Source organism: Bison bison, unplaced genomic scaffold (assembly GCF_000754665.1).
Source record: "Bison bison bison isolate TAMUID 2011002044 unplaced genomic scaffold, Bison_UMD1.0 scf7180017864375, whole genome shotgun sequence".
Classification (NCBI taxonomy): Eukaryota; Metazoa; Chordata; class Mammalia; order Artiodactyla; family Bovidae; genus Bison; species Bison bison.
In genome coordinates this window covers 3,632,053-3,645,515 of record NW_011494947.1, presented here as the reverse complement: position 1 = coordinate 3,645,515, position 13,463 = coordinate 3,632,053, and the positions used below count along the sequence as shown (strand labels likewise).

Below are 13,463 nucleotides of genomic sequence, written 5' to 3'. Positions count from 1 at the left end.
GGGGGCCCAGGGTGGAGGAAGGCTGAGACCCCGCAAGCCTGATCAGGGCACTGCCCCCACGCCGAACCCCGCCGCCTCAAGTTCCTTTCCCTGTCTGAGCCTCAGTTTCCCCTCTGCCAGACGGGTAAGGCGCGCACCCTCAAAGGAGGGTGGGTGTGAGGATTCAGGAAGAGCGCTCGGATCACAGTCGGGCACAGGGTATCGTGCTCGTTACCCAGGCGCCGCTCTCATATTTCACCTTGGACCCGACCCCAGTGACGGCTCAACAGAGGTGCTATTTCAAAGGACAGCCCGCCGGCCCCCCGAGCCCTTGGAGCCAAGGTCAGCCTGTTGGCAGAGAGGCTGCCATAAATCTGAAGGCCCAGGCTCTGCTGCCCAGTCAGCTGCGACCTCTCTCTGGATCTCGTGCGTCTGTAAGACAAGGGTTAGAAACAACTGGTGTCAGAGGCCCTGCCGGTGGGGCCGGGCTGTACTGCACATGGTCTGGATGTAGAGTCTGCTCAGTGAGATGGCCTGAGCCCCTGGGAGAAAGGGGACCTTGAGCGGGGTCAGAAGTCTGGATTCTGTCCTTGTTCTGTTCCTGGTTTCCTGTGTGCGTGCATTGCTCCATTTTAGTGAATGGTTTTTCTGTGTGTACCAGAGACTATGGGAGGGTTGGAAGTAAATACATGTGGCATGCTTTGGTGGCGACCAGAAGCCCTGGAGTCACCAAAACCTTGGGGGTTTCTGTGCCTGCGTGGCTGGAGGCTCGCTCCCCTCTGCTGCCATTGGCAGAGTCAGTTGAGTGACTGGATTGACCACCCTGAAGTAGCAGTGATAATCCCTTAGGTGTGACCAACACGCCACGGTTTATAGGGCCTTTCAGCACATTTTCTCATTAGATCTTCACATTTAGCAGAGAGAATTGATGAGCATCTCATTGGACAGAGGGTTTTTTTTTTTTTTAAGATTAATATGTGCCCAGCAGTGTCTGGATCACTTTTCACTTTTATATCCACATTTAATCATCACAGCCCTCCTGTAAAGTCAATATTGTTCCCGTTTTATAGATAAAGACACCTACTTAACTGAGGTTGTGTCTTATCTGAGCTTACCCAGCCAGTGAGAGGAGAGCCAGTGTTGGGACCTGGTTCATTCACCATCAGAGTTTAATCCCCTCCCCTCTTCCTTGCTTCTTCCTTGTTCCCTCCGTTAACGACATGATTCCTTTAAATGTCAAGGTCCCCTGAATAATCTCATTTACAAGAATTCCACTTACAGGCAGGGACAGTTCAGACACCATTCTCTGTCATGGATCCTGGAAGAAGAGTAGTTGCTGGGGCGGCTGCCCAGGGTCGCCCTAAACACCTTGGGGTGGGGAGATGACCATGAAGGATGCCCAGACACATTCCACTCTGAGAAGCAGAAGTTCCATAATGAGCAAAGGGTCTCTTTTCTCCTCCGAGCTCATTTAGAGCACTCACGAAACCAGACTGTGTCCAGGCCCCTTCGCATCCCTGCAGCCACGTGGCTCCTTCCTATGATCTGGACTGAGTGTAGGAGGACTTCTTGGAGTTTGATCAATAACACTGCTGTCCCCACTGACTCCTAGGGACCTCCTGTCCACCCCAGTCTGGATGCCAGGAGGTACAGTGTAGACAGGGCCCAAGAAGTCATGTTTACTAATGAATCTAAGCTGTTAGAATAAATGTCAAAGTCACCCTTGCCATTTCCCAGGCTGGATGTGCCTCCCTGGCTTATTCCCAGACTCTGCCTGTAAGTGGAATTCTTGTCAATGAGATTATTCAGGGGACCTTGACATTTAAAGGAATCATGTTGTACGGCTTTTGGTAAAGCAAAAAATTATACTGTCAGTAAAGGGCTTCAGTGTTATCAGATTGGAACGGTTACATCTTTGTAGGATTTTCTGAAAAGTACAGAATGGCTGTAGCCGCACAAAGGTCCTTCTTTGATTCTTGAGCAACCAGTTAGTAAATTGCCCCCTTGTATCAGGTCTGAGGCTAATGGTGTGTGAGGCAGTGTCCCTGCGCCCAGGAGCCTTGTCTGCTGGGAGGAAGGGCAAACAACAGGCAGAGGGAGAGAGTGCACCCCGGGGGCGTCTGGCCCACAATTATTCTGTTCATTTGATCGGCAGGGAATTTTGTTGAATACTTATGAGCTGTGTGGAATGCAAGAGAAATACAGTGATACATTCCAGGGTGTCACCAGTGCTTTCTCAGGCAGTTCCCAGTCCTGTGGGGAGAGAGAGACAAGCACAGAACCGGAAGTGTATCTGAGGGGGACAGGGTCGAACCACCTGCAGTTTGTCTGCGGGGGAGCAAGCTGTGTGGTGTGGAAGAGCTGGCTTTGGCGCGGTCCTTCCTGGGTGGCGGTCAGGGCCCGGTGGGACGCTGTGACAGAGTTGCCGTGGCCCCTGTTGCCAGGGCCGGGGAGCCCACTTGGCCTTGCCGACCCCACCCACATAAGCCACCCCCAAACCCAGTCAAGTTACATGGTGATGTTCAAGCTGGCGGCCCCCCCCGTCAGTTGCCAGGGAGCCACTGCCGCAGCTAGTGTGCTTGGGGACTGGGGGGTCTCTGCATCCTTTCGCTTCGCGTGTCCCTCAGGGTGGGGGGACAAGAGCCCATTCTCACAAGCAGCATGCGACGTCCTCGTTCTGATTGGGCGGGGGGGTAGTAGCTTCAGGGGTTGGGACACGGGTGTGGGACACTGCCATGATTGGGGTGGGTGGACAGTATTTGGAACCCAGGCCCCCCCAGCCTGTTACCCCAGAGGGCTCTTGGGTGGGTACAGTAACTGGAGCCAAAGTCACCGCGGTCCCAGGCCCTGCGCCTGCCCAGGAAGCGGGGGATCTGTCTGAGAGCTGACTCAGGAGCCCGTGGAAGGACTGGAGCAGGGGCCTCCAGGAGCAGAAGGGGCCTCCGAGGGTGGGACTTTGGCCAACCCGGTTGTGGTAGTAGATCTCTCGGCCCTCCTCTGTTCCTCGGAAGGCCAGCGTGTGAGAAAGCCTGGATCCGTGGAGGAGGCGGCCCCCTGCCCAGCAGCTCTCACCTGCCAGGCCGGGCCCTCCCTGGTGACCGCACTCGCTGGTGGGGTCTCTGGAAGGGGCTGGCCATGGCAGAAGTGGAACTGCATCGAGGAGCCGTGTCTCTGAGTTGTTTGCGCGGGGCACGCCTGCTGCTTCTGGAAGGTTCCTTCTGGGACAAGTTCAGAATACAGGTGTTGGGTTGGAGGCTGGCGACAGACACGGGAGTGAAAGATCTTCAGCACGCCTCATGTTTTGTCTCCCTTCTCTCCTCCTAGTCTCCAGGCTGCGTCCTGAAGGCCCGTGCTGTCCGCAGGGCACTTTCCCATTACTTCCCTTGAGGCATTCCTTGGTCTTAGGGGGTTCTCAGCTCTTTTGCAGGACTGTACCGGCTGGGTGGGGTGGGCTTAACTTCAGCCCCGTGGAGTTCTGTAAAGGGGGCAGAGTGAAGCCCCCGGAGCTCAGAGGCGCACAGCTTTCCTGTAGGACGGGGGCGGGGGGTGCTGCCACCCCTGCACCGAGTGACCCGTGTGCCCTCGCAGGCCAGATGGTCAGTCAACAGCTCATTTCAGAAAGAAACACACGCTCTGAAGGCAGCAGCCGTGGGGCGTGGGTAAGGACGTGGGAGGAAGGCACCTCGGCGGGTCAGGGCAGGCCTCTGGGGGGAGATGGCACTCAAGCTGCGACGCTGAGGTGACAATGAGCCGCCCACGCGGGGGGGCTAGGGCCTGGCAGGTGCATGGGCCTCCTGGCCTAGGGTAGGGACCCTGACCTGGCCCCGCCTTCCCACGCTGCCCCCGCTCTGTCCCCAGGATGGGTCCCCGCACACCCTCACCCTTCAGAAACTCACCCGATCGCTTCCCCATTGGTGACACATGGCAGCCAGCCGGGCCAGCCCTCTGTGTGGCATGCACGCCACGCCGTCTCTGCTCTGCCCCTGTCACCATCCAGAGTGTTCCTTGTTCTCAGGGCCCGGCTCAGGGCTTGCCTTCTCTCAGCTGCTGCCCCGCCTGCCACTCAGAAGGGACTTCTTCATCCCTCGAGTTCCCATAGCACTTTCTGTCTCAGCGAGAGGCCTCGTTTCTGCCTTGTGTTTGCACTGGTTCCATTCGGGGAGCGGGCTGTATCTGGACCAGCCCTGTGCACGGAGAGCATCTGTAGACCAGTGTTGTCCATGGGGAGAGGTGACCCTCCCTGCCCCGTGTGGCGCAGCCCAGCTGGCGGGTGTGGGGCGCTGTGGGCCTCTGTTCTGCTGTGGGGGCCTGGCCATCTGCTGGTCCTCTCACCCGGGAGTCCACTCAGCTGCCAGCACCGCCTTCTGGAATCTCACGTCTCAGGCCACTTCCTGCTTAACCCGGAGTAGTTGCAGCTCGCTGCCCTTTGGGGTGAAGGCTGAGTTGGCAGCCGTGACCTAGAGGACCCCGAGCTTCCCCTTGGAGGAGCCCCTCGCCCTCGCGTCTTCCCAGTCGCTGTGCGAATGTGTCCTCCTCCCTGGTGTCGGCTGCTGTGTCACGTCTCCTGGCGCCCGTCGTCTGCCCGCCCCTGTGCCCCTCTGTGGCCCTCACGCACGGTGGTGTGTGTCCGCCTGCCTCTCTCCCTGTTCGCAGCACTGCACCCCGTGGCGAGCCTGTCCACGTGCTCATGACTGAAGCTGGGAGGCGGGGTCCTCGGGGTCCCAGAGAGGAGGCTTCAGTTCCGTGCTTTGCTCTTCTTTAACTGTAGATCAGGATCCTGTCTACCGTGGGGTCAGAAGCCGCCAGGTCAGGTGTCCTGTCGGGAAAGGAAAGATGGAGAAGCCAGGACGCCGGGTCTCCTGCTCTGACATGAAGATAGCTTTGTGAAATGACTTGAATACGGCTCTTGTCAGGAGGCACTGCCCTCCGAGGGGTAGGAGCGGGCGGGGGTTGGAGGGGGCAGCCACTCCTCGGCATCAGACAGGATCGTGTGACCAGGAGCAGCCATGCCAGGAGACTGGGGCCCGAAACCTGGCTGCTTCACCCACTTCCCTTTCCTTCTCAGGAACTACCAGTGCTGAGTTTGGTGCCTGGGCAGAGACGCGGCTGCTGACAGCATGACGAGCGAGGTGATCGAGGACGAGAAGCAGTTCTACTCCAAGGCCAAGACGTACTGGAAGGAGGTCCCTGCCACCGTGGACGGCATGCTCGGGGGGTATGGCCACATCTCCAGCATCGACATCAACAGCTCCCGGAAGTTCCTGCAGAGGTTTCTGAGGGTAGGCAGGTCCGGTGTGCTCTCCAGGAGGAGAGCCCACGTCCACCACCCAGGCCTTGACGAGCGGGTGGGGCGGGCCAGCTCGTAGGCTTTGCCGCAAGGTCCCCAGCCAGGAGCCGGCTGTCATGCTGGGGCCTCCTGGTGCCGGAACAGAGCAGCTTTCTCGCAGACTGTTCCATTTTTCCAGAGGCGGAAACCTTTGCTCTCTTGCCATGTTTGCAAATATCTGGGCTGTGGGTGTTGGCTGGTCTGCTGAACACAGACTCCCACTTTCTTGTCCTGCCACCGCCTCTGTGCCAGGCTGGCAGCGCTAGGGCCAGAGCCTCCCCAGGCCCGCCTCCCTGCCTCTCCCTCGGCACACACCATGGCTGCTGTTGCCCCCTGCTCCACCCGCATGCCAGCCTCCCAGGTGTGCTCACCGAGTGCCCTCTTCCTTCTTTCACTGCTTCTCTCCACGGCCCTTGTGAGCAAGAGGAGATGAGTGCATCTAGTCAAGTTAACACCTTTAAGTGGAGGTTGGCTTTCATCTCAGGAACATGTGACCCAGAAAACGGCTGTGCTGTGCTCACGCCCACCGCTGGCGCCATCCACGCCAGCCACCAGCCTGTGCTGATCTGAGTAGTTCTGGGGGCTCACAAGGAAAGGCCCTTTGCAGAGGGGTCCCTCTGGCTTCTAACCCTTCTCTTCAGTCTGTCTTCTCTGCTGCTTCAGGAAGGCCCGAACAAGACGGGGACCTCATACGCCCTGGACTGCGGAGCCGGCATTGGGAGGATCACCAAGCGGCTGCTCTTGCCTCTCTTTGGAGTGGTGGACATGGTGGATGTAACAGAGGACTTCCTGGTCAAGGCTAAGACCTACCTGGGCGAGGAGGGCAAGAGAGTGAGGAACTTCTTCTGCTGCGGCCTGCAGGACTTCAGCCCCGAGCCACAGTCCTACGATGTGATCTGGATCCAGTGGGTGATAGGTGAGCCTGCCGAGCCTCTCTGCACCTTCCTGCCCATCTCTGCTCCTGCGGGTGGGGGGCCAGAGGCTCCTCAACTCCTCCCTCCCCGGGTCTCCACCTCAAAGGCTCATTTGTTTCCACATTTTGTTTCAACTCAGTATCTGCTGCGACCCATTTGGGGGCAGTTCTTTGCTGAAAAAAATATTTAATTTTCAAGTTTTAATTGCATTCAAAGAATGTGGAAATGAGTTTTTCTAAGGAAGGGGTTTTTAGGAGAAGTGGAAGCCTCAGCCGCCCGCTGTGCTGTCTCTGGGGAGCGAGCCCTGCCCTGCTGTCCTGGCCTGCACCCACTTAGCCTGATGGCACAATCGGGGTGCTCTTCTCGGGTTGCCCACCTGGCAGCAGGCCTCCCCACTGCAAGCTCGGTGGCCCAGGCCTGCCAGGAACCCACGGGGTCCAGCCCTGAGTTCTGTTTGGGGTTGTGATGTAGGTGAGGAACTCGGCTGGGTGCACGCCGCTGGCAAAGGTTAGGAGGGGAGGGTGGAGGGCAGGTGTGGGGCAGGTGGCTTCTGAGCCCATTTCCGCTCAAAGTGGGGTTTGGTAAACCCCCTCAGGGCTGTTGAGAGCCAGCGCGCCCTGTGTGTTCAGCACGGTCAGCACTCAGGAAGGTAGTAGTGGTGCCGAAGGCCAGGCAGGGGCCCAGCGGGGCCTGCCTCTCCCCGGTGACAGCCTGTGCTTCCCCCAGGCCACCTGACCGATCAGCATCTGGCCGAGTTCCTGCGGCGCTGCAAGCGGGGCCTGCGCCCCAATGGCATTATCGTCATCAAGGACAACATGGCCCAGGAGGGCGTCATCCTGGACGACGTGGACAGCAGCGTGTGCCGCGCCCTGGACGTGGTGCACAGGATCGTCCGCAGCGCAGGCCTCAGCCTCCTGGCCCAGGAGCGGCAGGAGAACCTCCCAGACGAGATCTACCACGTCTACAGCCTTGCCCTGAGATGAGCGGGCCGGCGGAGCGAGGGCCCGGTGTGGGGCCGGGGACTGGCGGCCGGGCGAGGCCCAGAAGCGCCACGTTGATGGTTCGGGAGTGTTGAGCGGGGTCACTAAATATACCTGTCTGCCGTCTACTGCCAAACAGGCTGTTTTTCAAAAAGGCATAAGAGACCCGGTCTGGAGGGGTGCTGCTGGATGGGGCGCTGAGGCTGCAGCGAGGTGGGGACTGGGCGACCCCGGGGCCCCTGTGCTCCTATCAGAAGCGAGAGTCCCTCACCTCCAGGACACTGGCTGGCCCTCCAGTCACAGGCCTGGCTGCCCCAGGAGGAACAGAATGACCCCTAATGAAGTTGCTGAGGACTGTGCCTCGGGGTAGGAGGGGAGCTGGGGCTGTGGGGCCTGCAGTTCCAGACCTCCTGGCTGCCAGAGCCCATGCGGCACCTGCTGAATCGTGGGGATGGGGGCACGTCCATGTTCCTGGTGCTGTTGGGAGATGGGGGGGGTGTCCACGTTCCTGGTGCTCGTGGGGGATGGGGGCGTGTCCACGTTCCTGGTGCTGGTGGGGGATGGGGGCGTGTCCACGGTCCTGGTGCTCGTGGGGGATGGGGGCGTGTCCACGTTCCTGGTGCTGGTGGGGGATGGGGCCGTGTCCACGTTCCTGGTACTGGTGGGGGATGGGGCATGTCCACGTTCCTGGTGCTGGTGGGGATGGGGCATGTCCACGTTCCTGGTGCTCGTGGGGGCTGGGGCATGTCCACGTTCCTGGTGCTGGTGGGGGATGGGGCATGTCCACGGTCCTGGTGCTCGTGGGGGATGGGGGCATGTCCACGTTCCTGGTGCTGGTGGGGATGGGGCATGTCCACGTTCCTGGTGCTGGTGGGGATGGGGCATGTCCACGTTCCTGGTGCTGGTGGGGATGGGGCATGTCCACGGTCCTGGTGCGTCGTGGGGTGGGGGCGTGTCCACGTTCCTGGTGCTGGTGGGGATGGGGCCCTGGCGTCCTAACTTGATGGTCACTGCAGCCTGCGGCAAGGGGAGAGGCCAGGGTGTCACTCCTGGCTGTGCCTGTGGCTCCTCCTTGGGGGGCATTTTCAGTCAAAAATAAAAGGGTGAAGCCTATACTGGAGAGGCCCTCGCCTGTCTGGAGTGGTGCTTGTCTTTACTGGGACAACCGTATGGAGCGGTTTGCAAACTGCTCTAAGCGCGGCATCTTGTGCCTGCCGCCCCTCCCTCCCGGCTGCTGTGGGATCCTTTACCCTGAATTCAGGGAAGGTGGTGGGCGTGTATGTGTGAATGTTACACAAGGACCTTTAAGGCCAAGAGAAATCAGTTTAATTTATAAATATATCCTTTAGTCCCCTCAGCTTATCTCCAAGGCGGTTACACAATTCACAGTAACCACCCTGTGGGACCCGCAGGCGGCCTGGTGAGGGCTCAACACAGGGCGGAGGTTGGCTTTCAGCCTTGGTAGCTTTTCCCATCAGATGAGCCCTCACGACATAAGACATTTCAGAAAGACAGCCCATGGTCATGCATGATTGCTTTTTAGAAGGCTTGGTCCCCAAACCCCAGGTTTGGCACAAACAGCTGCCACCAGAGCACAGCCCTGCCCCTTGGTAGGCGGGGTGCTGGGTGGCTTGCCCCAGAGCTATAGAAGCTGGCCAGAGTTAGCTCAGCTCTCTCCCTACCTGCCCCGAAGCACTTATGTTTTTGATAGAATCTTGAGTGAAGAGTCAAGGGTCTCGGCTGGGCTGCACCCCACAGGCCCCTCCGGGCGTCTCCACGCGGGCCGGGCCGGCTTCCTCAGGAGGGCGCAGGCGTGGAGCCCCCTTGCTTCTCTCAGTGCTCGGTACTCCCTCCCATCAGGAGGGTCTGTGCTTGTCCTAAACCCTGTCCCTGGTTCCACTGTGGGCCGAGGCTTGGAGTCGCTCCCAGGGGAAGCGGGGGCAGTCTCCCTGCAGAGAGAGGCCTTCCCCCGCTGGAGCGCTTGCGGCCACCTGGCTCCACCCTGCACCTTCTGACAGGCGGATCCAAGGCCCTCCCCTCGGGCTGCCCTGGTACTTGAATCACCCACAGGCCGACGGGGCTGCCCAGACCCCGCCCTGCAGCCCGGACGGTCAGAGGTCGTCCTCGACGGCGCCACTGTGCTCGCTGAGGAGATACCACTTGAGCCTGTCGGGCAGAGGCAGGGCCTTGACCTTGGCGTCCACGGGCCACGGCTGAAGGCAGAGGCGGATGCACACGCGGCACAGGTGTTTGAGGGGCGGCGGGTAGCTCTCCAGCTGCCTCAGGGAGGAGTGCAGGGCCTGGATCTTGTCCGCCAGGCTGCCCACGGGGTGGATGTCGAAGCTCTCGGGCAGCCGCAGCTTCTGGGAGCTGGTCACCATGAGGTCCAGCACGGTCTCGGCCTTGCGCAGCAGGTCCGCGTGGCTCTCGTCCTCCGCGCAGCCCGGGTGGGAGCAGAGCCTCTCGAAGACGATGTGGAAGCCGGACCAGCAGGACGCGCCGTGCAGGGAGCAGTTGTAGGCGGCTCCCGACTCCAGCAGGAAGCGCAGCAGGGGGAAGTGGAGCTTGAAGCTCTTGAGGCAGATGTGCGTGAGGGACTCGTGGGCCGGGCACTCGCTGGGGTCGGCGCCGTGGGCCAGCAGCAGCTGCGTGACTTGGAAGCAAAAGCGATTGATCAGCTGGGCCTCCTCTTTGTCGCCTCCCACCGTCTCGCCCAGCAGGAAGATGATGCAGGTGAACACTGTGTCCCCGTCTTTGGTCGTGGCCTTGACGTCCGCCCCTAGGAGAGCCAGGAGGGGGAAGAAGGTGGGAGGAGGCCTTCGGCCAGCGGAGCCGCGCCTCACGGGCCAGGGGGAGCCGCGTGGAAGGGTGGGGCTCACCTCCTTCCAGCAGGAGCCGGATGTTCTCGGTGTTGTGGACCTGCACCCCGTCACTGCTGGCCAGAGCGTGGAGCAGGGCCGTCTTACCTAGAGGGGGAGAGCTGGTGAGGCGGGGAGTTGGGGCTGGGGAAGCAGAGGTCAGGCTGGACAGCCTGGGGGTGGGAGAGGAAATACCCTCAGGTCCAGATACTGAAGGCTAAAAACAACTGACCTGGGGGATTTCCCTGTGGCCTAGTGACTAGGACTCTGTGCACCCAATGCTGGGGGTCTGGGTTTGGTCCCGGGTCAGGGAACTAGATCCCATGTGCAACAACTCAGACCCGGTGCAGCCAAATGAAAAAAAAAAACACCAAAACTGGTGGCTCAGTGGTAAAGAATCCACCTCAGTGCAGGAGACACAGGTTTGATCCCTGGTCTGGAAGATCCCATATCCGCAGAGCAACTAAGACCGTGCTGGAGAGCCCGGGAGCCACAGCTCCTGAGTCCACATGCTCTAGGGCCAGTGTTCCACAAGAGAAGCCTCCGAAATGGAAAGCCTGCACACCGCAACCAGAAAGTCGCCCCCACTCGCCAACTAGACAGACGTCCACATACCAACAAAGACCCGGCACAGCCAAAAACAAAACACCAAACTGACCTCTCAGCCACGGCTGAGGGTGACAAGTTTCTGGCCGTTTTCTCTCCACCGACACAAACACTGGACCAGAAGGGCCAGGAGAAGGAGGATTTTTCTGGACCCTGAAATGCTACCTGAGACCCAGCCTAGGTGGAAGGAAGCCCCATCACTCAGGAGCTGAGCACACAGGTCCAGCTCCTGCAGACATCCTCGTGGGGCCAAGATGCACTGCCTCCCGAGCCTCTGTGAGTCAGCAGAAGACACCAGCGCGCACCAGCCATGCTCTGCCATCAGACGGGCTGCCTCCAGCCTGCCTGCCGAGCCGTCACCCCCGCACGCCCGGGGTTACCTCACGAGGCAGTCTATCCTGCCCCAGCCCATCCTGCTTTTCTCCAGGAGCACCCACCATGCTTGTCGGCCGCATTGACGTCTGCTCCGAGGTCCAGGAGGCGTTGCAGGCAGGGCAGGCGCTCCGGCTCCTCGCTGGCCAGGTCCAGGGGGCTGCTCTCGTGGATCTGAGCCGAGAAAGCAAAGCCAGGTTGGCCCTGGGGCCTGTGAGCGGCTCAGGGCCCTGGCCACATCCCTCCTTCAGAGCAGAGCTGGCTCTTACCCGGTCCCTCCGGTTGATGTCGGCCCCGTGGCGCACCAGCAGCTCCACCATGTCAGGCTGGTTTCGCAGGACGGCGATATGCAGTGCCGTGTAGTAGGTGACGGGGTCTGAAGGCGCAGACACAGCTCACATCAGTCCTGCCCATCAGCACATTCTCACAGGATCCCAGGACGAGCCTGGCAGCCCAGCCCCAACACTCCAACCCAAGGGCTCCTGGCACCATGAGAGGTCAGGACACAGCTGTCCTCGTCGGATGCTAGGGTGCTCGGAGTCAGGCCTAAGTTCGGGTACTGGGGAGGCATTCCAATGAACGGACAAGTACTTAATCTGGGTTTTAGTCCCTTTTGTAAAATAGGACCTAAAACAAAGCTGTGGGGAGGAACACCCACAAATGCTCAAAGCTGGGTCTCCCAAGTGACTGACTGCAGAATGCCTCTCCCAGCTCCTTGACCTCCCAGGAGCCCAGCAGCCTCTGAGCCTGTCCTCCAAAAGGGAGGAAAGATACGCCTGGCACGTCCTGTATCAGCACAAAAACCCCCATTTGGGAACAAGTCAGTCCCGAGTGTCTCCTGGCTGACCTTGTCTCCCGCCCCAGCCCCCCACCCAGGGCAAAACAAAGAGGGAAGGAAGATGGCTCCCTCAGCACCTCCCGGGCACACCAGCCGGACGCCAAGACCGTCAGTCTGTGATTTATGCCCAGTGTCTTATCTGTTTCCCCCCTCTCCCCGTGGCTCAGAACCAGCGGCAGAAAATTACTTTCCCTTAGCTCTGGGCACAGCGCCAGCAGCCCCATTTTCGCATTAATGGAAGCAAGGACTTAGCTGGGAGCTGGAGGAAAGTTTGCTAAGTCAATCGCCTGACAGGAGCAGTGACAAACCTGTTCCGAGCAGAGGCAGTTAAGGGCCTCTGGGAAACCTGCAGGCTGGGAGGCCACCCAGTGCGGGCTTCCTCGGGCATCACCCCTGAGACAGATGAGGGCAGAGCCTGGAGGCTTGACCACCCCCCCCCCAGGCCACACCTAAGCCATCTGTCCCCCCCAGCCCTCCAGGCTCCGGAGGACCTTCAAAGTTGAGGTTGGCTCCATTCCGCAGGAGCACAGCGGCTGCGCGTGTCAGCCCCAGCTCGGCCATCTTCAGCAGGGCGTTGCTCACGCCTTCCTGGTAAAATGGAGAGTGGGCTTTTCTCTCCAGCAGCTCGGTGAGAACAAGGATGCGGCTCTCCTCGCTGGTGGCATAACTGGGCCTGGGGCAGGAGAGAGGACCAGCTGAGGGTGGGACAAGCTGGCTTGGCACCCTGCGGGTAGATGGCCTTTGGTCTCCTGCAGTCACCCCCCACTTCGCCCCCACCCCCACCCCAGGCAGGGCCCTGGCTCCATGGGGCAGAAAGTCTCTTCCGAAAAGGGTGGGAGAAAGGACCAAGCAAGATCTTTTCAATGGAGCAGACTCCTCAGGTTTGCTGAGAAAGGATTGGGGCTGTCATCAACCTCCTTCCAAGTTACCCATACAACCTGGCCCCTGGCTTAGGTACAAAGCCTCATACACCTGCGCTGTCAGCACTGAAGGGAACCCTTGCGGCCAAGGGCAAGAACCAGACACCGACTGACCCGGGGCTGCAGAAGGTGCTGCACCCCAGCTCAGGCCATCCCGCAGCCAGGGCGGTCAGCAGACCTCCCGAAGCCCGATCACACTCAGAGACGTTCGGTCCACCGAAGGCAGAGGGACCCAGAAAGCCCTTTGCTCCACAGCCCCAACCCGCCTACCCCCCTCGCCAATTCCAACTGATGCCCGAAACACACCCCCGATCCCCCTCTCCTCGGCTCTTTTCTCCGCTCCACGTAAGGCAGTATATACCACTTTAACCACTGTCAGCCTCTCCTCTCTGGGAGCACGATCACCACGAAGGCTGAGGGTTTTAGCTCGCCAATGTAGCCTCTAAACGATGCTTTCTGAACAGCCTTCCCACAGGTTCATGTATGACAGACCCGCACCTGTCTATACCAAACGGGAAACTCGGGGCTACAGAAAGCTCATCCCGCGCCGCGTTTACCGATTACACCCTGCCCCTCTGCAACTCCAGGTAGAGGGCACAGGACAGGCAGGGCGCAGGGTGGGGCGCTGAGGCAGAGGCCCTGCCGCCACCCCGCCCCACGGCCCTCCCTG

The 13,463-nt window shown here is 60.1% G+C and overlaps 2 protein-coding genes across 4 annotated transcripts in view; one reads left to right on the top strand and one right to left on the bottom strand.

Moving 5' to 3' along the window:
- NTMT1 (N-terminal Xaa-Pro-Lys N-methyltransferase 1) overlaps positions 1-7,536 on the top strand; it is a 7,920-nt gene extending 384 nt beyond the window's left edge. Inside the window, exons 2-4 of one of the 3 annotated variants that reach the window (XM_010856808.1) lie at positions 5,045-5,194; positions 5,947-6,221; positions 6,946-7,536. In XM_010856808.1, coding sequence (XP_010855110.1) covers positions 5,097-5,194; positions 5,947-6,221; positions 6,946-7,202 — 630 coding nt within the window. In that variant the 5' untranslated portion in view covers positions 5,045-5,096 and the 3' untranslated portion in view covers positions 7,203-7,536. Of the gene's footprint in view, positions 1-5,044; positions 5,259-5,946; positions 6,222-6,945 lie in introns of those variants that run through there. The other 2 variants (XM_010856807.1, XM_010856809.1) reach the window with 2 other exon arrangements.
- Positions 7,537-8,508: 972 nt separating this feature from the next.
- ASB6 (ankyrin repeat and SOCS box containing 6) overlaps positions 8,509-13,463 on the bottom strand; it is a 9,966-nt gene continuing 5,011 nt past the window's right edge. The window contains exons 3-7 of the mRNA XM_010856955.1: positions 12,365-12,776; positions 11,305-11,411; positions 11,101-11,209; positions 10,079-10,165; positions 8,509-9,978 (exon numbers count right to left, since the gene is read on the bottom strand). Coding sequence (XP_010855257.1) covers positions 9,311-9,978; positions 10,079-10,165; positions 11,101-11,209; positions 11,305-11,411; positions 12,365-12,776 — 1,383 coding nt within the window. The 3' untranslated portion in view covers positions 8,509-9,310. The remainder of the gene's footprint in view (positions 9,979-10,078; positions 10,166-11,100; positions 11,210-11,304; positions 11,412-12,364; positions 12,777-13,463) is intronic.